The following is a 27,549-nucleotide window of genomic DNA, read 5'->3' on the forward strand; positions in this document are numbered from 1 at the left end:
TTAAGATAAGTGATAAACAAGACGCTCTTGTCTTGTACGAAAATCACTTAAATTCAAACACCTCCGGTTGATTGATTATACTGAATATTAGAGGTTACATAACGCATTAATTTGTTTCAGCAACATGCATAAAAACTTTTACACACTTGTAACAAAAAGTAGTGAAAGCGAATTCAAAGAAACTCGAGAGTGAAAAAAGAAAGATTAATTAGCTTACAAAACTAAATGGTCGTCATAATATATTATATACTTATCTTCCTTAGGCTTTTAAACGAATTTATTAAAAAACCCAATGGAATTTGAATTCGTCGGCACAAATCTTTACAATCAAAATGTTGCCACAATGGGTTCGACATAGATCGACACGAACTTAGCCTAGGTCTTTTATTGTGTACAAACATTTGGACTTAATAAACTTAAAGGTATATTTACTGGTAGTCCTGTTACGTCTTCGAGATAATATTTTATAAAGGGTGATAAATAATAATAATTAGAAATCAGATTGGACAAAAAGCTTATTATGTACGTTTACCTTTATGGCGCCGGCAATTAACTCGGATGTAGATAACCAGTCGTGTCACTGTTAAAAGCATCACTTTCTTCGGAGCAGGATTTATTTTTTCCAAGCAGAAGTTCTTTGTCTTTGATTTTCGTATTATTTTTCTACTGGTAAAGTGGCAACATTATTGATAAACGTCACTGTCAAAAAGCAATGACCACAGACAAAAATCGCAAAACAAACGTGCTGTGAAAAAGCCTAAAAAGTACCGAAAGCCAATTTATTTTGCGAAAAAAACTGTATAAATGAAAAATGGCGGTGCGGCCACAGCACATGCACGATGGTGGTATTGTGGAGCGTCGGTTGCGACCAATTTACGGTACTAACATTACGTGAAGTCAAGTGCTATACTTCGTACAACCTCCCCAAGAAAGGAGATGTTTTGCGACAAAGATATCTATATTTATGAATGTTTCAGACTGGTTGGACAATGGCAATAATAAAAAGGCTCTTCAGGAGGCCGAGAAAGTGCTTAAAAAGAGTCCTACGCTGCAGGCGGCCCGTGCTTTGAAAGCGCTAGCACTTTTTAGGTTAGGTAAGGGTTCGGAAGCGCATCTGGTACTTGACGCACTGGCAGACGAGAAACCGAGCGATGACACCACGCTACAGGCGATGACGATCTCATACCGAGAATCTCAGCAATGTAAGTATTTAAGAATAAATATACATCCATAGTTTTCAAATCTTCTACTGCCTTCTATAGTATACATACTATAAATCTATTTGCACAATATTTCAGTATCTATATTGATTTTCCACAGTACACAAGGTGTGTGCCTTATATGAAGCAGCTGTGAAGGCAGAGCCGACCAGTGAAGAGCTCCACTCACACCTGTTCATGTCTTATGTGAGGATCGGCGACCACCGGTCACAGCAGCTTGCTGCCATGGCTCTGTACAAGTTTGCTCCTAAGAATCCTTACTACTTCTGGGCTGTAATGAGCATTGTTTTACAAGTAAGCTTATATTATCACTTTATATCTTCTGAAACAAAACTATGGTATGTAACAGTAAGCAGCAAATTCAACTGTCTTACTATCACTGTTCATGAGACAGACAGACATCAAAGACTCAGTTAAAAGCTCTGTTTTACTTTTGGGGAACATAACTTACAACTACATAGCTGTAACATGAGCTAGCTGTTTATAGAATATTCCTTGACATGTCATCTTTGTTATGATACCTTTTAAGTAGAGAAATATAAACAAAACCTTTTTGTCTTTGCTTTAGGTTGACTGTAATTTGAATACTATTACATTCTGCTATATTGTAGTAATTTATCACTGACTGCCTCTGTGGCCCAATGATTAGAGTTGTTACACTGCTACCATTGCATCAGGAGGTTTTGATCCCCACATTGAACAATGAAACATAATATGTAATATAATATATATGTTTTATAGTATCAATTTAAAGAAACTGATCAAAGATAGTACTTAACAATATAATATTTGATAAAATCCACTGTATCTTAATAGCCATTTATCACACAATACATCTTTTACATAGATAAGATTAGAAAGACTGTACTTGTAATAAAAATAATTGTCCCACAGGCTAAAGCATCTGAAGACAATACCAAAAGAGGTATCCTGCTCTCCCTAGCTCAAAGAATGGTAGACAACTTTATTTCGGAAAATAAAATGGAAGCAGAACAAGAAGCACGCCTATACATCATGATCTTAGAACTGCAAGAGAAATGGGAAGACATTCTGAAATTTATTGAGAGCCCGTTGTACTCTCAATTAGTACCGGGCTCCACTGCACAGGCTTGTATCCCATATCTCAAGAAACTAGGCCTTTGGAGACGGTTAAACCTTGTCTGTAAAGAACTCTTATGGGAAAACATTGACCGTTGGGACTACTACCTGCCATACTTTGACTCTGTATTTCATTTGATGAATGAAAATGAAGAGGACTCGGAAAATTCCGTTGATAATACAGCAGAAAAGTGCCACGAATTTATTTGTCAATTGGTTGAGAGTATGTCCTCTGGGAGAACATTGAGGGGACCGTATTTAGCTAGGTTGGAGTTGTGGAAACGGTTAGCAGTTGATGGAGATCCTTCATCATTACTTGGCAGTAGTCTGGCTTTATGTGTGCAGTATCTAAGAGTGTTTGCTCACAAGCCTTGTGCGGTGACTGACTTGAGACCGTATCTACCAATGATACCTCTAAAAGAGAGAGAAGATAACTGCAGGGACTTTCTGACTTGCCTTGGTTTTGATGAGAATAGTGAACCAGATACAGTAAGTTTTATTCTGTTGCTTATAATTTTATATGTACCCTGACATCACATGTTAACACAGTTGTATTAAAATACATGTTGTCATGAATATCAAATAATTTTAAATATTCATGACTTTGCTTACTCAAGTTTGTAACATGACATACTGGATTATATTATAAATATGGAGAAATTTTACAATTGATTGCACAAAATATTTTTTCTATTACCAGCTCTACTTTAACTTAAAGACAAAAATAGAATTAACACCAATTTATATAGCAGAAACTTGATACCATACCACTCATTTATGTTTGTAGATGCATATATTTACTGTCTTACTAAAAAACATTTACATGATGAAGAATGTTCAATTATAAACTAAAGAACAAAGGATTAAATTGAGATACAAAACGACTTCAGGTCTTACTAATAGTGACAAAATTCTACAATTATAATAATTTGTTGTCCAGACGGACGACATCCAGCGCCACGTGTCCTGCCTGGCGGCGTGGCGCCTGGTGGCCGAGCCGCTGCCGGGCGCCGAGGCGCTCGCCCTGGCCCTCAAGCTCCGGGACCACTACATGCGCTGTCTCAAGAACGGTCTACTCACATCCACAACAACAGAGTTCTGTGCGGCAGACTCTTACGGGATATTGGCGGCACATCATTACTTCTATGCTGGTATATTATTTTGTTGATTTATGACATCAAATTTTCAATCTTACAATCTATGGTAGTTAAATTTTTAAGGTTTAGAACCTTCTATTTTCGATTTTACGTGTGAAAATGTTGTGTAAGAATATCACGGTTTCTGAAAAATACAGCAATATATATATAATTGTTTTTGAGAACAATGTCTAATTATATCTCTTTTATCTTTTGACATGGATTTTGTAATCTCATAGTGTTTTTAAACTCAAATCATTAAAAGTGTTTCACGTTTCTAATGTAACGTATACGTTACCTATTGATTTCATTCTTTTTCTAGCTGTGGAACAACAGAACTCAGCGCCGGTGGTGGAAGCACTATGTTTGTTGGAGCTGATCCTGCACCACTCGCCTGCCAACTTCCACGCCAAGCTGCTGCTCGTCAAACTGTACCATGTACTTGGTAAGTGCTAAATACTTACTTTAAACCCCGACTCTATTAGATTTCTATCTGCTTTCTAGCATGAAATCTTTACTAATATTATAAAGCTGAAGAGTTTGTTTGTTTGTTGTTTGGTTTGAACGCGCTAAACTCAGGAACTACTGGTCCGATTTGAAAAATTCTTTCAGTATAAAGATAGACCATTTAACGAGGAAGGCTATACATCATCACGCTACGACTAATAGGAGCAGAGTAACAGTAAAAAATGTTACAAAAAAGGGGAAAATTATGAGCTATTCTCTCTTGTGTGACGCAAGCGAAGTTGCGCGTTTCGGCTAGTAACAGACAATTTTGAACACAACGTATAATGTAATGGTATTTCGCAGGTAACGCGCTTGCGGCTGACAGCATATACCAGCGGTTAGAAGTGAAGCACATTCAGCTGATGTCTCTGGGCTGGCTGCACTGTGCCAGGCTGGCGCCTGCGTGTGCCGCCAGCAGAGCGCTGCAGCTGCTGGCTGACACCAGGGCCTTCCACACACATCATGGGAAGGATGTAAGTAAAATTGTATCTCAAAATATATTTCTTAAAGGTCAAGGAAATTCTAGCTATACTTTCATACAATTTCGTACTAGCTGACGCATCTAACGTACACGTGTGCGTGCAACAGTGCACTTACGATAAATATGCCCTCGCACGCTAAATGGACGTAGTTAAGCAGAAAGGACTCAATCCACACTTTGACCACAATGAAGTTAAGTATGCAATCATTCTCCTGAGGGTCAAATCTATGGTGTAGTGAAATCCCTATTTTGTCAAAAACAACATTTACCTTGCATGCTGCATAAGCGATTTCCTCCATTTTTATGCCTAGATGAGGTATAAATTATACATGTGTGTTCCAGAGCGTGGAGCACCTGACGTACGCGTACAAGTACGGCACGTTCGAGAAGCTGGTGGAGCTGGGCGCGTGGGCGCGGCGCCTGGAGGCGTGCGGCTGGGCCGCGGCCGCCGCCCGCGACAAGGCGCTGCTGTCGCTGCTGGCCGGGCCCGCCGCGCCGCTGCACCAGCCCTGCCGCCTGCCCGCCGACCCCACGTCTGTACACCAAACACCTGACTCTCTATTGCATCAACAATGCTTGTCAATAACATAACTTTGGGCCAAAACCACAACTATCTATTTTCAATGAAGCGAGACTCGTGTTGACGTCTTCCAGTGATCCTAAAACCTTGCATAGACATGATACTTAGACAATCATATGGATATTTAAATGTTATTAACTTAACATATTAAAAAGTATCAACTATCTAACCATACAAACTGTTTCACATTCCAGTGACAACCGCGACTTAAACGTGATAGTGAACTTCGAGCCGCCGCAACTAAACGATGAGCATCTCAAGTCTAGAACATTCGACCACGAAATATCGTACATGAGGCTCAAAGACGCGCTGGTCTCTTCCATCGCTCTGTGCATAGAACTGGCCGATAACAGGAGTGTGGACGAGAAGAAGAGCCATTACGAACAGCTGATGGTGTGTGTGGACGCGTTCAGTGTAGCGATGGATAAGTGCAAGCAAACGTATACGGAGAAGGAACGACTATGCATAGCCGCGCCCTTCTCTAGTAGAATTATTGGTAAGTATCTTCTTTTACTTTGTGTTTAACTTTAACTTTTTTTATTTAATTGGCAATGATATTATTCAACACAGTCACGTCGCATCAGCCTAGTGTGTTCACAAAAGTAAACATGTTTACGTATACGCACTACCTGTACTGGGCTATGTTGCGATTACAATCTGCCATTCCTAAATCCAAAAACAACAAATCTGATATTAAACTAGATAAGTGTGTTTTATTATCGTTAGTTTTATGACTATATTTACGTATTTCAGCATTCGTGAACTCTCCGGTGCCATACCGGGAGCTGTACGCGACGTGCCTGCGACTGGCGGGCGAGCTGGCGCTGGCGCGAGTGACGTCAGCACACGACTGTGCCCGCGCCGCCGCCGCGCTGCTGCCCACCGCCACCGACACTCTGCTGCAGGAACTGCGGGTCCACGGGGACCCGGGCTGGACCGTCCGAGACTGCTTGGAGCATCTCTCCAATTACTTAGAGGTAACTAACAAAACAAAAAAAATCTGGAAGACATTTCTGTCTCTCTCTTTGAGAACTAGAAGGGAGAAGTAGCGTATTTGCAGAATAAAAATTCTAAATTGTTTATTTTTTTCAGTTCATAGGCATTATCACATTCTTACTGGGCGTGTGCAACGAGCTGACTGCGCCCACCAACACCAAGAAGTCCAAAAAGAAAACCAGCCAGTCGCCCGACGAACTCAAAACATCGGAACTGCTCAACAAACTCAATGAAACCGTGCAGAACTCTATCATTACGCTCGAAAATGTACTCGACAATTGGCCCAAATACGACTTTGATACTCTCGAACAAACCTTAGCGAAATTGACGGTAGACGAAAAATACCAAAGCCCTGTAGAAAATAAACTCAAAAACGGCCGCGAAGAAATGCTCAACGATGTGAGAAACATCTTAAAGCGAAAGTCTAAATACCTGAAAACGTTGCTCCAATGATGCCTTTGAGCTCGGTGCTTGTACGAAATAATTAAGTATTGTTTTTATAATAAATATACATATCTTGTACATAGTTTTGTCTCTGCTGTTCGCGTCGGTAACGACGATGTACATTACCGCTGTAGGCGAGTGCTATGTTCACAATACTCTCATGTACGGAGCACACTCGCCTACGTTCGAAGCTTCTAGCTTCAGGTTTTTATTGACCTATCTCGATAATATTTACTGAATTTTCTGTAGATAACGAACACGTCCCAGTTTCGCGAGAAATATTCACTAATGTTACGTATTAAAATAATAAATAAATGCTAAAAGTTATTGAATAGAATAATAATTACTGAATTGCCTTATAGATATCGAAGTTAAGACATACGAAATAGCATTACATGGTGAAGACAATAGTCATTTAGAATTATTTAAGTTAATGTAAAACTTGCTTCACGTTTTACAGCCTGCCAGCCCCTACACGTTCTGTGACAGCTGAAGATATAATATATTAAATAGTAAGATAGACATAAGCTTTGTTGATCGATGACGACTGTTTCAAGTTATGAATAATGTAAATTTCTTACTGAACGGGCCGCACTGAAGCGGATACGCACCCACGCGCATTCGCGGATTCGGGCACATGCTCGCACGACAAACCAATATATAAACGGCACGAGCACGCAACCGCCAGATCAGTCGCGAAGATAGCCAGTGTAAGAATAGCCGCTGATATAAACAAGTTCGATGCGGTTGTCATTCAACACAGTGTGAATTGCGCTTCGGTGCGGCCCTGTCAGGGTGAATAGTACATTTTATTGGTCAAGCGACACCACTGTTAACTACATCACTATTTACTCGATTTGTTAACAATTAAGTTGCAACATCGCTATGAATAAATTATTTAAGTATTTTTATAAACGCCACAAAAATACTGTTTTATCGTGTCAATTTTAACAGAAATTATAGGTCATATTTATCATACTGCAAGGCAAATATGTACTTTTTACTGCAAATAGATGAACACAGAAGAAATACTATTGTGATTTTTAACAAAATGAACAGTTAAATTGTATTGTAGTTTTATTTATTGACTTGTGACACTGTTCTTACGTTAGTCACAATGTTTTTAGTTTGTGTTGTGTTTTTGCTTGATTTAGTTGCAGCCTTCTTCGCTTCGCCTGTACTACGTCTCAGCTAGTTCACAGATAAAGTTCAAATAAACGCATTTATTTACTTTTAAAACTCATTATTGTTGTATGTTGTTCAAGTATTTAAGTATTCTATCGTTTCTTCCTACTGTCATATTCTGTTCTATGGTTATATTACATCAAGACTTGGTTTAACAATCCACATTTTACGTGAGGTTCGAACAATTTAAACATCACTTATAGAATACTCATTTAAAAGCAGTCTATAATCGTTTCCAAACATTTTGTCACACGCATCTGACTCAGATATTTACTTATTTTAACTTAGAATAAAAAACAAGTCTTGTGCGCATAATATAATACGAGGTGCGATGTATACTTGATAATAGATTTGCGGTGTTCCCGATTTTATTAAAACCAGTATCTTCCTAATAAAAAATAATGATTTAGAGGCCTTTTCTTCTTTATTTTGGAGTCAAAACGCTAGGGAATGTAAATAAATTGCTTTTTGTTGAAATCCTAAGGTATAATAACTTTGGTGCTCAATATTCAAACGGAATTGTAGTGTGGAGCATGTTATAGTCGTTGAGTAACAAAATATAGTGTATTTTAGAATAAACGGCGTATTGTTTGTACCTAAGAGTGATTACGATTTTGTATTTAATTATAATTTATACAGCCCACTTTTTGTTTTATTTTTAAATTTTGTTTTCTTTATTTTGCACATTATCCGAATACCCCACAAAATTTGTTATATTGCTTTCAAGTGACCTTTTCTGTGCAGAGCATCAAATAAATACACATCAAGTTACGGCCTCAGTAGTCTAAGTGCTCACGGCAGTCAGGGGTTTAATGTTCACACGCTTGACGGTCAACCGAAATACGCAAATCAACAGTGCTGACCAGATAGATGCAGGACTTCCAAGTTATGCAGCGTTTTTTTAAATGCCATCCTTGGGAGGTGTATATTTTTTTATCAGGAGCAAAAAATAAAACACAAAAATCATATTAAATATTTATTTACAACTTGAATATTGCAGCGATATGAAAACTCTCAGCCACTGTACAAAAATACTCACGACAGTCAAGAAACGTATCTTTTACCACAACAGTCTGCGTAACGGAATGTGAAGGGACTTGGTACAATGTGGACGAACACACGATAACTTTCATCAATACATTATTCATTAAATTGTGCAAGTTTAATTCATATTGAGTACTAGGCGAGACTATTTGGCACATATTTGTAATAAGTAGTATTAAAGAAATGCTAGAAATAGCTAAAAAAATGAAAAACAAATTTAAATATATTGCAACACACATCGTTATTAGGTTGACGAATCAACCATCTCATTAATAATGCATAAACTTATAGGTATTTGAAACAAACGAGTTTAAACATGGACAAACAGATAATTTTCAGTAGTCTCGCGCATAGAACATGAAAAACAATGATCGCAAAATAAGTAGTTATATTCCACAGAGTATTCCGTACAAGTATCAAATAATTCTAACCATAGAAACTAGCAATAACAACAAATAAAATAATAGTTACTATCTACACAAATAACGTTGAATAAAAATTTTCATCGAAAAAATGAACAAAAATCACACTCACACGACACTCATAATTATTAAACCACTTTATACGTTATGAAGTTTTTAATATGCATATTTTATTTCATATAATTTTATAAATATTTTAAAAATCATTAAGTCTGAAAGAGTTTAGAACGTGCGCGTGCACGTTGAATGCGTATACAAAAAGATTTCAAAAGTAACAAGCCTGTTGAGGCTCTCCAGGAAATCCCACAAAGGCTTGAATTTCAATGTCAGTAGTAAACATATCATAGATACAAGGATTTCCAATGTATGAGTAAAGTCAGTCATCAGAAAATCCTTGATTGACAACTTTGACAAAACGAACATCACATCTTATCCAGAAAGTATTATAGTTTTATTCAGTATTGCACGATAGACTTATTAAGACAATTTATACACAAGTATATTACTTTTGACCCAAAGGGCACTACGGTGAATCAAGGTCTATCTTATTGATATTTCAAGTGAGTTTATTCAGATTCAAACTCTCACAACATTAATACTAAGCAATACTCCTAGCACGATCAAGTAGCCATACATTATGAATGTGTAACCCAAACAAGAATTTCAAACTTCATATATCAGAATTACTTAGGAAATGTATTTCAAAAATAACATGCTGCCCTTTTCTATTAACGGAAATAAATAAAGACAGCATTCTTATTTTCGTAACTTGTTAAAAATACTTATCAATATTTGTGAAGTGGACCCTTAATAACTATTTAATTTGTAAACTTTATAATATTTATGGAATTAACTAGTTGAAAACTTCTTAATTCTGAACAGTCGAGTTATATCAGAAGTCTATTCAATTCTTTGGTCGAGTTACACATAACTGGCCACTCGGTCATAAAAACATAAATTAAATAAAAAAGAAGTAAAACATTATGCACCATAGTGACGCTGCGTGCGATCTTATAACTAAATCATAGCCTACATTCGATATTTGTTTACTTATTCATAAACACAGTGGTAACAGGCAGTTTAGTTGGAAAAGGAAACTTAAACCTACTCTTTATATTCAGCCGATATTGATAAATAGATTTGTATGTAAAAATAACTTTAATAGAAATATTTTTATGACTTTTACAATGAATAATTTGCTATGGAACAGAGAATGAGAGAATCGTAAAATATAGTAGTGATTTTTTAAATACATAATCTGTGATAAATCGTTATAAAATACAGATCTTTTTTTTGCTATAGTCAATCTTGTACAAGTGTGGGGGCGAGGGAAGACCGATGGGAATGTTGAAAATACTATGTAAGTTATTAATATAACTGTACATTTAGAAACTGAAGGAATAACCATCTAATTTTAATGGTTCATGGAATAATTTTGTAACACAATCTGGAATGAGGTATAAGAAAGAGACAATTTTAATCAGTTAAGTTGTACTTCACGAACAAAATTAACTTTATTTTTTTAAGATTTTTAAATATTTTTTACGAGATATGTAATTTTAATAATTACGAATCTTATCACAATGTATTATGAAATATTTCAGTATTATTTTTACAATTTATATTACACAGTCTCCTCACGTAACTCTTATGATACAATCACCTAACGTTGGGGGCATCCTTTGGACTATAATTCCAAAAAGTCGCACAAGAATTATATTTAACATCGGCTTATTGCAGAAACTGAAAACATGAGACTTGATCACCGCTTTGTTCATTCCTTATTCTCGGTACTTTTGAGAAATCGTTATATTTTGCAGTAAGCCGACAATAAAATATATTTGAATTAACGTCTAAGGTTAAGGCCCCATTGTAACTGGGATTTCCATTTAGAATATCTGGGTCCTAATCTCAGATGTTTCACAAAGTCTATCCTAGTTTTGAGCCTACAAAATAATATGGATTATTTAAGTTTCTCGTATTTGATCATAATATCTAAACTTTCACCCCAGTTACGTTAAATTTGAGCGACCAAAAGCTGCCATCGCATCTTTCAAATTATTTTTTTACACAAAAAAATAAATAAGATATTATATTATAGGTTTACAATAAACCACTACAACTAACATATGGTCATAGACTATTCACATCCTTTGTCTATAGGAAGGTGATTAAATACTGTATGTGTGGAAACTATTCCGAAGTTCGAATATTTCAAACTTATCGATAATACACGGTTTATGTCAATTACATCGCTTTTTAACGACATATTGAGTAAATGGTGATATTTTGATAAATATGGAGCGAATAGAACTAGCGGAATCAATTGTAATTGCAATTTAAAGCCCTAAAAGAGGCGTTTTGCATGAAGAAACCATTTCACAAAAGTCACATTTGGATAATAAAATTTCATTTGAAATGTTCGATCTATCGATCAGAATTCGAGAACAAAAAAATCTATCAATAACTATAATTTTATTATTTATTAAAACTTAACACTAACCATTTACAATGTACTAGATATGCACGAAAAACATAGGTTTTATTTGGCTAAGTGCGAGCGTTCAGCTCTTAGGAAAGAAATGCCATTACACAATAACTTTGCAAACATAGAATAATACAGTAAATTTCGTTCAAGCGATAAAGTTCGAGGATACATTGAATTGTCGAAAGAATTCGTCTATAATACAAATTATATGAATTATAATTTTATTTATATGGATTGAACACGCTAGTGCGTTAGTCCTTTGGTGATTAACATTCGTCATTTATTGCAAAAAAAATACACAAACAATCAATTGCCATACAATACATACTTTGTAATAAAAAAAGTCGTAACACCTTGGCTTTCGAACAATTCAACAGTGTGGTAGAAACCAAATAAATTTCATATCAATTATCACATTTCTAAACCAAATTATCTCAGAACACTGTTCTAATATTGTAACACAATCTGATAATTATATTAAAATATGCTTTCAGTACGCGAAAGTTCATATTTTCACCGTAAATATTTCACAATAATGACGAAAGTTAACTACCAAATGTGTGCCTACTCTCGCGAGAGTAAAACACGCAGCCTTCAAACCTCAACGATAGTACTACGTCTAGCTAACTTTCTACACGCTGTAGAAAAATACTCTAATTCAACATTCCCTACCACATAATCAATGATTACGTATACATTTACACGTAAGAAATATCTACTCTTATATCCATACAAATACAATACAAGTCATATTTGGTACAACCTTCATACTTAGTGGGGGAGAGGTCTATACTCATTATTCGACAAGAAATCGGCTTATACTTTATTTCGACATAAGAATGAACATATCAGTGTTCAAATACCTTTCTTTCCCGACTATGGCGTCGTTGCGTTGAAACAGCGAATACGGTTTATAAATCCCACATAATTAGTTTATATCGATTCCTGGTCCAATAATGTAATAAGACCCTTAGCAGCAATCGATATTTTACATATCAATTGTTTTCACACAATACAACCCGAAGACAAATTGCAACCAGTTTTTCTCACATTTAGAAGTGGTTTCATCAAGTTTTGGGAGCACGAATGTGTGAACAACAAGACTAAAGACTCTTCCAGGAGTCTAATGCTTCTCCCCCTACTAACTAGCTAACTAACTCCAATCAAAAGTGGATTTACACACCCCCCACAGTGGGACGAAGCGGTGTGTTTCTTACAAATGTAGTTTTTTAAAACGCATTACAATCAGGTTGACGCAGGATTCATACTATGAAGTCACTTTTGAATAGGACCGATTTTAGTAGGAAATATAATTATGTACAAACTGATTTTAATACCGTCACATAGGCTATAAATCTTCCTTCCTTAAATTTTGCATAATTTCTGATTTACAAAAATGTATGTACCAATTTCACATTTATAATAAAAAATACTACATTTGAAGACTTACACCGCTCGTCTTAAACACTTGTTAATTCCACGCTCATATCCCACAGTCACGCACTCAGCGAGCACTCAGCCAGCACTCAGCAAGCACTCACACATAACACAGTAGTCAGTCGTCAGTTTGGTCGTCACAGTATCACATAGCACTCGCGGTGTCTCTAGTCTGATGCACTTAGCACTTTACAACGTATTGAACAGATCCCTAGCGTTATTCTTAGAATAACGCTTGTAGGAACAGTCGCTGAATCAGCTGCCACTGGAATTAAAACGAGAACAAAACATTAGGATTAGGTTATTTATATAGAACTTAGATGTCTCAAAAATATAGATTTTTGTTTTCTTTCTTTTATTTTTATAATTATTATGTATTTAACTTTACTCGTTTTTAGAATAAGGTAAGAACATATGAATCCTAACGGTACTATCTATTATACATAGATAGTAGTTATAATTAATCTGAAGATTTAATAATCGTTTTTTCCAAATGCAAAAGCTAATTGTAAAAAAAACATTGTTAGCTCGATACTGGCGTATAGCCTAGGGCACTATAATCGTAGTGAGGCGCCCAAGCAACCCTTGGCGCGGTCACTCCATAGATGGGTGACCGCATAGTGGTATTTGAACTGGGCGTCTCCGTGCTTCGGAGTGCACGTTAAATGTCGGTCCCGGTTGTTAGCTTCTACGATAACAGTCGTTAAGCCATGTCAAATTCCTTCGGGCAGCTTGAACAACTTTGACACTAGGTTGACCACTAACCATACGATAGGAAGACTATAATCGTATTTAAATGTAAAAAGCATTGTACCTTCTATTGGGCATGGCGCGCCGCCTGGCGGTCTGGCGCTGGTGCTCGAACTCGAAGTCCTCCTCGGTGAGGTTGAGGCGCGTCATGTGGTACACCAGGTAGTCCTCGGCCAGCACGGGCTCGGGCGGGTGGCGCAGCACCTCCAGCGTCTCGCACAGGCCCGCCGCGCGCTTGCGCACCTTGGCCGGGCCCAGCGCGCCCGCCAGGATCACCAGCGCCGCCTTGAACAGCACCTGCCAGATAAACATCATTGTTAAACAATGTGTATACACAAAAAAATGTTTCTTCGCTGTAGTTATATACAGGAGAGGCATAACCTAAATAAACCGATCTGGGTTAATCTAATTAAAACTTAGGACAAATTTAATTTCGCTATTATATTCGATATTCCTCCACACATTTGCTCAAAAATTTGTTAGGAACCTAAAACTTGACAGAACGTTAAATTTATAAGGAAAATTAAAAGTAATCGATTGGCGACTATAAACGAAACCTCTTCTGTCAAATATTGTCTAAGACAAATCTAACAAAAATTACTAAATAGACAAGTAAAAGCGGTGTTTACCTTGACTCCCTCGCAGAGGAAGCAGTCCCAGACCCTGAGCAGGCTGTCCCAGGGCAGCGTGCGGGTGAGCGCGCACAGGAACCACTCGGTGGCGTACAGCACCGGCTCCACCTTGTGCTTCACCAGGTGGCGGTGCACCGCGGGCGCCGTGCGCCGGAGCAGCGCGTGCAGGATGTCTCCGTCACGCTGGAGGACCTGGAGCACGAATTACAGATTTAATTTAAGACATTCTTTACTTTAGGATACATTTTTGCACAGTTGTTAAAGTAAAAACTGAGCTTTATATATATTTCTTGTTTAAAATTAGGACTCAACTCTTACTAAATTGGCTATCAATTTACACCTCTAAAAAGATTGCCTTGCCTTTCTAATTATATTATTTATCGATCAATAAGTACAATTTTGCAGAAATGATTGAAAGAATGACGCATACTTTTATGGAATTCAATTGCAATTAGAAATAAAATCTACAATTATAATTGTAGATTTTGCAATCAAATTAAACTTTAACCTGCAAAAAATTTAAAAATAATTATTTTCGACACATATTTAATTATTGCATAATATTTATATCATCAATTCTATATTTGTCTTCAATTATTTTTACAAAATCATTGCTTTTGTTTTGGTATCGTAGTTCGGACAATCGATTTGAAAATCAGATAAGCGCGTTGTCTGATACGATATCTGTGTGGTGCGTCATAATATGAGAGTGGGAATCAAGTCACAATGTTTTGTTAAAGGGGATTTCGTTTTACGTCATCATTTTATTACTACTGAATGAAAGGGAAAAGTGACTAACAGACTTGCGTAATTTAGAAAGGAAAAACGCAGAATTAAATCTTAATGTTACATAGTTCCATTTACATTCAAAATATTTAATAGATAATCAGGCTAAATTAACTAATCCAGTCAATTTCAATTTCAGTTTATAAAAGCTTTTATTTATCCTTCCTCATTTTATAACAAAGATATTATATCAACTTTAAATATGAGTAATTTATTGGTATTTTTGCATAGCTCATAGCTGTTCATAAATGATGAATACTAGTGTTCCAGTTAGGTAATTAAAAAAAATCTGCCACATACACAATTTTATCAAAATCTGTTTAGTAGTGTTTACGTAACAGGGTAAGAAACTTATTATTGTATAAGTCCTCACAAACTTTTAATTCGTACGATCAACGACACTTTATTCATATTATTTTGGCATAAACAAATTACTCATCTTACCTCAAGACCCGGATTGTAGTATCCATTAAGGTATTTATCGCTGATGCTGACGAGGCACCAGAAGGCCTGCACGGCGGGCATGTGCATGAGCAGGAAGGCTGCCACCGGCGCCTGCGCCTGGAAGTAGCCCACCTTCGGGTTCAGCACTGAATACGCCTTCAGCACTGAGAACAGCTCTTGTTGACTGAAACAAACATAAATTAATTGTAATTGATAATGAATAAGACAATGTTTTAACAGGGCTAGTGGTGGGCGTATGTGATTCCCACAAGAAAGAAATGTTGATTAGTTTTACAATCGTCGTACATTTATAATCGTCCTATTAATCTGTATTTCCTGGATGCCATACATGGTAATTTCACTTTTTCGATGTTTTTTTCCTATATTATTATTTCATCAGCAATTCTTTGAGAAATGGAGACGAGACGTGATATATTATGATGTGTTTGAAACTTTAAACAACTGAATTAGTTGGACAAGAACATCATAATCATACTAAGTTCAAAATTGTATCCGTACAATTAACTAACGTGTAGTAGTTAACACACTGGCTACAAGGGCATGGCGATAAAGTAATTAGTCATCGAATATGTATGGACAGTCCCCGACCGCAGTTAGCGTGACACGTACATTACTTGGCTATGTCCACATACAAATACATGACGAATTAACCAGACACATTCACCGTATGATACCCTTAAGTCCCTGAGGGGTGTAGTCAAAAAATATTCATAACGAAATAGGAAAAGTAGTATTTGTTAGTTAGTCCAGTTAGTGGTAGTAACTGGAATTATTATTAAGCGTGATGTTATATAGCCTAAAGCCTTCCTCGATAAATGGTCTATTCAACACAAAAATATTTTTTCAATTCGAACCAGCAGTTCTTGAGATTAGCGCGTTCAAACAAACAAACTTTTCAGCTTTATAATATTAATATATATATATTATAGTATATAGTATAGTTATCCAGAAGTGACTTTTTGCTTAGGGCAGGAAAATCTATAGTCTGATAACTTAGTAGAGAGTCTCGACAATGACGACTTATCTTCTTCTAGATTATAATTATTAAGAATTCTGCGTAAAGCAATAGTGGTATGCTCGATAAGGCTACGGTCAGTTGAATAAGTCTGCGGCTCACCTATGTTCTAAATTCTGCGTTTTGTTTACTTATGCTAGTCGCAAACTTTAACTACAAGGCTCTTTACTAAGTTAAATAGTGCGCTTTAATAAGTTCAAAGCAAAATTCTAGCCAGACCAGCCTAAATTATTTTTTATAAGTATTATTAAACCGCAACACGAGCAATGCCGTAGACTAGTGTATAGCTCATCTAATAAGTATAAAGGTCATAGTTGAAAATAGCATTAAGGACAACTTCATCAAGAGATGCATCACATAGAACCTTAGTATTCTACAATTACTATTATCTATACTACTCTAGACATAAGACTACCGCAGTGGGTGTCTTAAAGCAATCTTAATAGAATAATCTAGTTCCTTCAAACAGGTGAGGTCATGGGCAAGACAGTTTTTTAAATAAATGACAATCGCACCCGATGTTTTATTGTTTTTAATTAGTAATGTTTCGTCGCAATGTCGGCTAGATGCCCGATAGACGACTAATTGCTTCACAATCAATTATTGTGGTTGTTTTTTTATTAGTGAGAATAAAAGTTGCGCTTGCCAAAAGTACTTAATGTTCTGATTGATAATGGACTTTCTAATGACGTGGACGTAGTTTTGCGTTTGACAGTTTAGTCATTTCCCTGAGAAAAAAGTTAACAAGAACAATCTCCAACGCCAAGCACGTAGCAGGTGTAATGTAGATTAAAAATAAGACCAATAAATAAATGGCTGTAACGGTCACTACCTATATTTTAAGCCTTAACGAAACTGATTGTTTGAAGCGCCATTTGGTGTTATCATCATAAAGTTCGTAATTTTTCACCACTACTTTCCTAAGAACGTTTTGAAATCTGCGCTGAAATTATATTAATTATAGACTCGAAAATCGTAGGTTGCCGGCATGTGGCATCTAAACAAATAAACAGAATACTATAAATAACATGACATGATAGTAAACAGCAACAATATTAATGATACGTAACGATCACTGCTGGCACTAGACAGTGTTCGTCAGTTGGCAACTATGCGACGTGTGATTGTAAACAAATAAAATGAGCATTCACCGGCAACACAGATCAATCAAGATAGCTACAGAAATACTATGGTACAGAGATAAAATGACTGAAGATACGATGGGAAATAACATTTAGATATTAATCTTTTGTTTTTCAGGGTCAATACCCTCAAATGTATAAACATATCATCTAAATTTTGATTGATGCATAGATATACAAGAATATTATTAACTAGCTGACCCGCGCAACTTCGCTTGCGTCACATTAGAGAGAATGGGTCAAAATTTTCCCCGTTTTTGTAACATTTTTTACTGGTACTCTGCTCCTATTAGTCATAGCGTAATGATATGTAGCCTATAGCCTTTCTCGAAAAATGGACTATCTAACACTGAAAGAATTTTCAAGTCGGTAGAGTAGTACCTGAGATTAGAGAAACAAACAAACAAACTCTTCAGCTTTATAATATTAGTAAGTATAGATAGTATAGATATAAGTTAGATCTTTATTTCTGTTGAAGAAATAAAATGAAATGCGCGCATACAATCGTTAGCTTATACGTATCAACTCGTGTTGACACATAGTTTAGCACGTGCTCAGCCGTGCGTACATGCAATTAATCGCGTATACGGACATGCGCGTGTACGCTTGTACTACGTACCTACGAACGATAAAATACGAGCGTTTTCACACTGAAATTTAACTGTAACAAGAATAAATATAATAAACTTTCGATATACATATAGTATAAAAACTAATTCGAATGATTTTTTTTTACGAATGTCTGGTGAGTGCCCCTGGCAAGTGCTTTAATGACTAATTTATACGTACATTTTATACGTCAATCTCTCGGTAGTCGATAGTAATGACCGTAGATATTCGCGCAACAGATTTATCTCTCTATTTTAAAAAGACAACTCCTACACTACGTATTCCTCTTGTGCCGCGGGGACTTTTAAAAACATACAAACAACAGACACACACATTATTTGTGTATCGCACAAATGATTTTTCCGTGTGGGAATCGAACCCACGACCTCCCGACGCAGTGATAACGGCGTTGTGACCCAAACTACTGCGTCACGGAAGCAATCAAGCAGATTATGCTCTTCCTGATCTCGATATCAATATCGAATTTATAATTTCTTGTAATGCAACTCACCCGAGTCCTTCTTCTCTGATGAACATCTCGTGGTAGGGGAACTGTCTGTGCAAGTCTTTCCTGATGTCCTCCATGCACTTGGGGTCGCCGGGCGCCTGCAGCAACTCTTCGTACTCATTCGGGTGCTTCTCCAGTAGTAACTGACCGCCGCATAGATACAGCCAGGCTTTTGGACGCACTGATGCTGGTATACCTAGAAAATATAGAACTATGAATAGATGAAAAGATTACGCGTAGTCATGACTTGGTTTTAAGATGGACAGATGACCTGAGGATACAGGCCGCATCAGATCGGTCACTTTGAAAATCTATGGGAGGCCTATGTTCAGTAGTGGACGTCCAATGGCTGAGATGATGATGATGATGACATTAGAATTACGTTACAATAAAAATAAGAGGGAAGTGTACCTAACCACATTCAATGTGATGAAAAATTTCCTCTTTTGACTTAAAAAGCTTCAATGGGATTCAAGAACATAATCGAAGATTACGAATGAAATAATAGGTGTCAGGGTAATAAAATCTAAGTGTTAGTGTTTTCTACCTGCCTACTAATAATTAATAATAAATCTCTTTACTTTTTTTCACATTCCATCAAGCTATATTTATCGCAAAATTCACATCGAAATCTAGAAATTGGTTTTCAAACGATACACAGATTTAGATCTTCCAATTACAGTGTGTGGGCACAATTCCAGCAATAACTCAAATGTTATGCTTGGCGATCGTACAGAGAATCAATTAGCGCGTATGAAAAATATATGTGCAAAGTTGCAAATTACATTTAACCAGCTTTAAAAAGAAGGAGGAGGTTTTGTCCCTCAAAACTTTTTTATAGGGTAGACCTATTTTGATGGTACTCTATTTGAAAAACGTGTTCCCATGTGATCCCATTAAAAATGAATCCAGATTAGACGATTAGTTTTTGGGATATGTTCAAAGATGCGAAACTTTGAAAATATCGATGACATGGTCATGTTTGTCTCGTGGTTCTAATAAAGAGACATGCTTTGAAGTCAGTTTTTGTAAGAATGCTGTACAAACCTTTCCGACACCTCTCTCGGACCTTCTTGTAGTTCTTGCTCATGAACGCCTCCCAGTTGTTGAGCATGCGCAGCCATTTCTGCTCACGCTTTAGAATTGTGCTCGGCGATACTGTCCTTTTGCTGCAACAAAAAAAAAACCACAATCAGATAAGTTTGTAATGCAACAATCAGATCAGGAATGTGGAAATGAGGCCGGGGAACCTTTTACCCTGGTCCTTGCTTTTACAGGTAATAAATAAAGTTCGGGGGTTGAACTGTTAATTTAGGATCATCACAAACAACATCAATCATGTTTGGATAAATTAGGCAAAAATACTGCATTTCATTAAAAGTCGAGGAACTGTTTCAATCAAAGCTGCTTTCCTGCTTAAAAAACTAAGACGTGGTCACGTCGTAGTTTGGCTGTTGTGATAGATTTCAGCAAAATTTTCCCTGTTTTAGAGAGCACGTTTACGAACGGGTCAAGTAAAGAAATGATTATAATACAGAAGGCATTTTCCAGTCCAAATTACGTTAAACAATCTGGGTTAACACCGTTTTATGAGCGTTAAAAATCATCATAAAAAAAAGCCGTAACAATATCACTCTATTACTCGTAAACCGTAATTTTACATCAATTTTAAAAAATGAGGCATTCTACCGCATGCCTGTGCCAGGAATTCAATATGGCCATAGAGGAAATAAAAAAAGAATGATGACCATCGGCTCGCGTCTTGGAATTCGTTGCGGTATGAGCGGCGGACGTACGTTTTTGTTCCTCTATTTCACGTTCAATCATGGTGTTAGGAAGCTGGATAGTTTCTTGATTCTTAGAAGACGAAGCGATATCTCTGTTAAAACTGTAAGCGTCTATATCGTAATTCATAGGAGATAATACTACTGCAAGTTTAAAATTATAGAATGTCGATCAAATGATACTGCGATAAGTCATCCGTCGCATAATGTTCGAAGGGATACACTAACACTATCACAAACAACTTAACACTATCTTTAAGAACTACCTCTCAAGTCTTGTAATTTCTAATCCACATTCACTAAGAATCATATAAAAAACACTGTGGAAGGCGGATTTGTTAGAGAACCTATAATTATGTCGTCAGTTACAATGCAACGTCGTGTTCTGCGAATAGAAGCAAAAAAGGTGTGCAGGAATAACAAAACGATTCAGCAGGCGTTTTCAATCGTTTTTACTTGTGCTATGAGAAAATGACATAATTGCCTGTTCTCAGTAATCTGTCCATTCACCTGTTCTGTAGGTCTTTTTATTGTGATTATAAGCACAAATAAAAACGTGATAGAATAAAAAAAATACTAATAATCATTTAGACTACCAGAATTGAAAACCATTCAGTCAGACATGGATTTTGATAGAGCAAGTAAAATATACACAGAGATTATTACAGGCATTTTTAAAGTTTTATTTTCAAGCCCTATGCTCATTGTCTTAACAAGTACGGATCTCATTTTTGCTAAGATGTTATCAAAACATGCTTATAAATACGTCAGACGCGCATTCCAATGAGGCGCTATGACGTGTGCGGTGGCTGTTGCAATTCGGTCTAGGAATTTTGTCTGTACATAGTGATGGGCCGGGCTGTTTGTTCGCAATACATTCCTAAGACATTGCAACATACATCGGAAGAGTCAATCTAACGATTCAATTCATAGAACCAAGACGAAAACTCGAATCTATTTTAATTGTTTTTGAGGTAAGATAAAAATTATGACGTTTGAGGACAGATGCGGTGTAAAAGAAATTGCATATTTATAAAACTAACACAAAAATTGGTGCACATGCATAGTATGATGGACTCAAGTCCTAACCCCTCTCTCAATTCGGTAGGAGACCCTTGCCCCTGCTGGGCAAGCCAATATAGGATTAAAAAAATATATCCCCTGATAAGGATTGCGATTATTATCAGGTGCTTTCTTTTTTATTTTATCTATGCGACATTTTCCACAATACTATTAAGTTTATCCACGAAACATGTACGTGTAATTTCAGTGAAATTGTAACAAAATGTACACAATAAACGTTATCTATCTAGTTTAAATAACAGTATAGCATTAAGCTATCTTTATGCGGTAATTATCAAAATTGGTGCAGTTTATAGAAACTAGGTCGTGTGATCGTGTCGGCCAGTGATATTTAATTATGAAATTCTACATATTCGTGATATATGTGTATTAGTTTGTATTGAAATATATGTTATGTAATGTAATACTTATTGTTACGGCACTATTGAACTGTAACTGAAAAACATAATTCTGAAAATATATGAGCGTCGAGTTCTCAAACCCTTTATGTGATTTGCTGGTGGTTAATGGTTTGCAACTCCATAAAACGATGACAATACTAGCAAAATTAATTTGTTGTTATAAGTAAAGAAATTAAACTAACTGTCATTTTTGAGATTGATGTCATGATGACTTTCTTTGACAACTATCCTTGAATATTACTTCAAAAAGGATACGTTTTCTAACTTTATAAACAAGTTCACCAGTCTTCCATTCGACATGGTGGCCCAATTACTAGCGTGCAGTATTTCAATTTAATGCGCCAATCAAATCTCATGTGTGCACAAGAATGTAGGTCTGTCATGCCTATTGTGGCTCTTAATGGCCAACCTTTCACCACTGTTATAGACCTGGCTTGATCTAGAACATCGATTGATATAGGTCTTTATGTAGCAATGATTGATGGGTCGAAGCCGTTGAAAGTTAGTACTAAGTTACTTTTAACGATCGTTTTAGTTAAGGCTAACAGGAATGCTTTTCCTTGGATTACATTGGTTTTTTCACCCCATTCGATATACGCCTTTGCAGTGATATTTAAAAGAATTATAAGGTTATCTATTTTATAACCAACCTGGAGTGCGTTCGATACAATTCGATACAAAAAGTTTAAGTTCTGTTGATAAACAGAATATTTATTATTCTAAAAGATCTTTAAAAGCCTGAAGATACAGCGAGGGCTATACTCAATATAAGGTAGAAGTAAACAGTATAGACAGATGGAAGAGATTACAAATTCCTTGCTCCTCAATTTGTGCACCAGTCACATGTCTCCACGTCCTCGACAACGCCATTACACCGTAATGAAAAAAGCCTCCTGCTATATTGAATCTCATACATCACAATGACTGATTACTGTTCTGAATCTGTTCTTCCGATAAAATATCCTGATCGTGAATCCTGTTACTCGCACATTTAAGTATGGAATTTAAATTTAAATATTATAGTAATCGCTTTCATACAAATATTGTGCTTTAAAACGTTTTTGTCGATTGCTTTATAAACAAGATGCATCGTCTATCTACTAGTACTTACATAAATTCTATAATAATTCGAGTAGAAATTGATGATAAAAAGATACATGTTTGTCTGAAATAAGACCATGGAATGCCTAGGACTTTCTTTTGTCTTTATTATAATACCACAACGCAATCACAACAAGCAAAATAAGCTCAACTGCATATGCATTCATATTTCATAGTACTATAATTTCATATTAAATGAATTAAAGCATATATTCAATCCATTTCCCTTTACAAATCAGTTTTAACAATAGGTTTACGGCATGATCATGATCTACAGTCCGACCACGGCACGCCAGTTTTGCGATAAACTTATCAGCGGCGTATCAAAATGCAGGCTAGGCAGATAACTGATAGTGAAACTAGGTCTTTTATTGCGGTGAACAACATTAATGGCTGATGTTTTTCATGTAACGGGTTCCTGGAAGAAGAGTTGACATAGCTAATGTGTTTACTTGGATACAGTCATAATAAAAGTTAAATTTTAGTGTAGAAAGTGAACATAATTTAATATTTGTAACGAATTTAATTTATAGAATGCTACGAAAGACCAAGTACTTTTGTTATTTATTTATTTATTTTAAACTTCATATACATGTGTATATAGGCGGACTTACAGTCTACTTTAGGGTGATGCAGTGATTGAAAGATGTATGTGTTTAAAAAAAAACTTTTTCTGCCTTCTGCGTGCTACTCAGCTAATGGTTATTGAACCTTAATAGCCTAAATTCAGCTTCACGACAGGTTGTATATTTGTTTAACAGGTAGGTATATTTATTATTTTCTATACTCCACACAATACACCTGACACATGCTAGATGTGAGGAAAAAACGGCGTAACTACACTTTACTCTGTTTTTCGTCCCACATCAATGTCTCATATTTAATTCAAATAGGTCACAAGGCAACAATGTTGCCGTGATGATGGTCGAAGTTATAATTACGAGGGAATTAAGCAATTTTATGGTCATCATAAACAGGTGTTATAAGCACAAATAACCTTTTTTTTTTTTTTTTTTTTTTTTTTTTTTTTTTTTTTTTTTTTTTTTTTTTTTTTTTTTTTAACGTGGCTAATGCATTAAGCATACACCTGCACCCTGGGTGGAGTGCAGGGTTATGTGGGGCTCTCCCGCCAGAAGGGCAGGCATACCCACTAAACCGCCACGTGTGTCCTCACGGCCGCTTGTGGCGGCGTGCGGCGGGATAACTGCCGAAGCATGTACCACAAGCCGCACGCCTCGCGGTCACCCCAATTTAGGGGTTCCTCACAGAGGCTGCCCAGCCTTTAACTCCACATGCCGATAGGCCGGACACAACAGCGTATCGGCAACCCTCGAGAGGACCTATTAACTGGACGGCGGCGTCCCCATAGCCGCCGCCCAAGGTCCTCACTAAGGGGGGATGCGCCGATCGTGCGCCAGCCGCCGGCGACCTGCCCGGCGGCGACGCATCTGGGCGGCAAGAGGATCAACCTCGCGCGCCCTTTCGGCCTCCTCCAAGCACAAATAACCTGCTATATTGACCATAAACACCGGAGTTTTCGGTTTATTAGCATCTAACTATTCCCTGTATATTTATAGGGATATTCAATATACTTATAGGGATAGTGGCCTATATTCTCATACAGAATATGGCGTAGTCCCGATCTCTCCTTAATGTTATCGCATTGAACAATTACACTAACATTGCCACTGGTTAAGAGTTACTTCAAAATTTTATAGTATTAATAAGTACTTCGCATATTACATGGTAATTGTTTTTACCAAATAATAATTTGTATGTGGTAACAGACTGAGAACTCATAATACTTCAGTTTTATTTGAGTTACTCAGTAAGACCTAAAGAACACATGTGATGGCCTTACAGGTAGTTAGTGTGTGAGATGCTCTAATTATCTGCCGGCAACCTTGCCGCCTGAGGTCACTAAACTGATGCCACTTGACCTCATAATTGCTTGTGAAATTACATTTACTTTGCATAAAATGACGAGGTATCCATTTTTTCTGCTTGGATGCGTTACCAGCATAATATTATTATGTAGGTACTTATAAAGTTTCCTTTCCGTGTTTAAATGCAGGAAGGAGTATCGTGTATTTATTAATTTTCGCTATAAATCATTTTCAGGAAATATGTAGACGTCAGATTTATATTTTATAGCTGCTTCAACGTATTGGTATGAATTTAAAAAAGCATATTATTAAACAAAACTACTTCAGACAGACTTACTTTCTTATTTTACCAAATAAGAAAGTAAGTCTGTCTTGGTTTCTTAGTCTGGATTGGTTAAACAGTAATTTGTAATTTCAATGGATTTTGATGCTTTATATAGTTTATATGATTTAAAAAACAAAACACTGTACACCTAATTAGAGCTTACACTTTGCTACTTATTTATTAGTAAGACAAATAGGATTTTCTAATTTTGGCTTCTTAGGTACTCCGTTAGTCTACTATAATCCTATCTCACGTCAAATTCTTCTCTTTCTACCATAGACCACATATGCTTACAGCAAGAACGCCCAGATACGCCCAGCAAGAACAATCGCGAAGCACGTAAACGATAATCGCTATTGTATTGTATGACAGTACCATAACACCCACAACGCCCACCAGCCAGATTATAGTACATTAATATGAAGTGGTATTGTTTATTCAGTTATATGATCGATGTATATTAAACTAGCTGACCCGCGCAACTTCACTTGCGTCACATAAGAGAGAATGGGTGCAATTTTTCCCCGTTTTTGTAACATTTTTTATCGCTACCCTGCTCCTTTTGGTCGTAGCGTGATGATATATAGCCTATAGCCTTCCTCGATAAATGGGCTATCTAACATTGAAATAATTTTTCAAATCGGACCATTAGTTCCCGAAACAAACAAACAAACTCTTCAGCTTTATAATATTAGTATAGATTTATTGTAAATTGATGCGTCAATTCAATATTTTATCCAGAAAACAAATGACGTCACTGCCATTATGTGCAATCCTTTTCGAAAAGTTGAAGTTATGACTAATTTGAGAAAAATCCGATACTTCCGTGGATATAAAATATGATCGTCCATTGAAAGGAAAATATTGTAGTTATTATTGACTATTAACACTTGAAACTCGAGGACTATGTTCCGTTCTAGTATTAGGATATGATTCACAACTAAACGTGTAAGGGGCCAGTTAGATACGAGTTTGAAGATGGATTACCCACATTTTAGTACTAGAGCACTACATTATACTGAAGTGTGCATCAGACTTACAAAGTTCATTTTGATAAACAACATTTGGTTCTTATTGTAAATGATAAGCGCAAAAACATCGATACGCCCACATTTCGGCAATAATGTGAAAAGTATGTTTGGGTAAAAGGGGGAGTTCCGACAAAATGTAGCCTTATACAAATAATGGGCAAATAAACTAAGCGATTTATAAAGGAAAGAGTAATATGACGACATAATTATTGACACTGCCTGGAGTACAACAGCAGTAGTGATTGACAGCAGAAGAAAAAATCCTCAAGAAACTGATAACCAGGCTCTTAAATTATCAATTGTATTAAATATCTCGCTATAAGTCCTGGTTGTAATTAACAACAAGAACTAAAAACAAAACAAAATAGCGTTCAAAATATCACCAAACTAGCAAATTGTAACGAACAATAATGAAGCAAGAATAGTCAGCATGACTCAGTTATGCAAAATAATCGAAGGCCGTAACGGATTACCACACGCTACGTTTCAAGCTCAATAAACTCCTGGCTAAAATACTAATTAACATGGCTACAATAAAAAAATGTCCTAATTCATATTACTAAATCACTTCTGTCCCTCTGGGGTGAGAACAATTATGATTTCTTTTCCTAGCTTTAAAGTTTAACTAAGATGATCTGAGTTAAACTTAAACCGCAGTCAATCTTTAGGTGTGTTTTTACGAGTAAAAATTGACTACAGTGCGGTTAAAGAAATCAAAAGTTATTTTGTCATACGATTTACTAGACTACTGAAAATGACTTTTTCTCCTCAAATTCTAAAGGTCTATCCAAAATATTACAGAATACAAATTCTTCCTACTCCAAGTTAATCTCATTGAAACCTAAACATTCATAACACAGACAATGTCAGTACGCAATTACGTAAAAAATGAAACCTCGGCATTACCAATGATAACCTCGAAATAGTCCATAATAATTGGCTTTGCTATTTTATGAACAAATCTGCGGAAATTGTCGCATGTGTAGTAACACA

The 27,549-nt window shown here is 36.3% G+C and overlaps 2 protein-coding genes across 2 annotated transcripts in view; one reads left to right on the top strand and one right to left on the bottom strand.

Annotated features, from left to right (window-relative positions):
* Nucleotides 1–685: 685 nt before the first annotated feature.
* Nucleotides 686–8,290, top strand: psidin (phagocyte signaling impaired). Its single transcript, XM_076127548.1, has 11 exons — nt 686–878; nt 978–1,202; nt 1,321–1,514; nt 2,115–2,807; nt 3,259–3,469; nt 3,777–3,899; nt 4,265–4,434; nt 4,785–4,975; nt 5,217–5,518; nt 5,776–5,999; nt 6,115–8,290. Exons 1-11 carry the CDS (start codon nt 812–814, stop codon nt 6,469–6,471), a joined length of 2,757 nt encoding a protein of 918 aa, XP_075983663.1. The 5' UTR covers nt 686–811; the 3' UTR covers nt 6,472–8,290.
* A 320-nt stretch (nt 8,291–8,610) lies between these two features.
* wkd (TBC1 domain family member whacked) overlaps nt 8,611–27,549 on the bottom strand; it is a 36,744-nt gene continuing 17,805 nt past the window's right edge. The window contains exons 2-7 of the mRNA XM_076127382.1: nt 19,993–20,114; nt 18,949–19,141; nt 15,651–15,834; nt 14,418–14,612; nt 13,853–14,085; nt 8,611–13,303 (exon numbers count right to left, since the gene is read on the bottom strand). Of these exons, the coding sequence (XP_075983497.1) occupies nt 13,294–13,303; nt 13,853–14,085; nt 14,418–14,612; nt 15,651–15,834; nt 18,949–19,141; nt 19,993–20,114 (937 nt within the window). The 3' untranslated portion in view covers nt 8,611–13,293. The remainder of the gene's footprint in view (nt 13,304–13,852; nt 14,086–14,417; nt 14,613–15,650; nt 15,835–18,948; nt 19,142–19,992; nt 20,115–27,549) is intronic.

Source organism: Anticarsia gemmatalis, chromosome 20 (genome assembly GCF_050436995.1).
Source record: "Anticarsia gemmatalis isolate Benzon Research Colony breed Stoneville strain chromosome 20, ilAntGemm2 primary, whole genome shotgun sequence".
In the NCBI taxonomy this organism is placed as follows: domain Eukaryota; kingdom Metazoa; phylum Arthropoda; class Insecta; order Lepidoptera; family Erebidae; genus Anticarsia; species Anticarsia gemmatalis.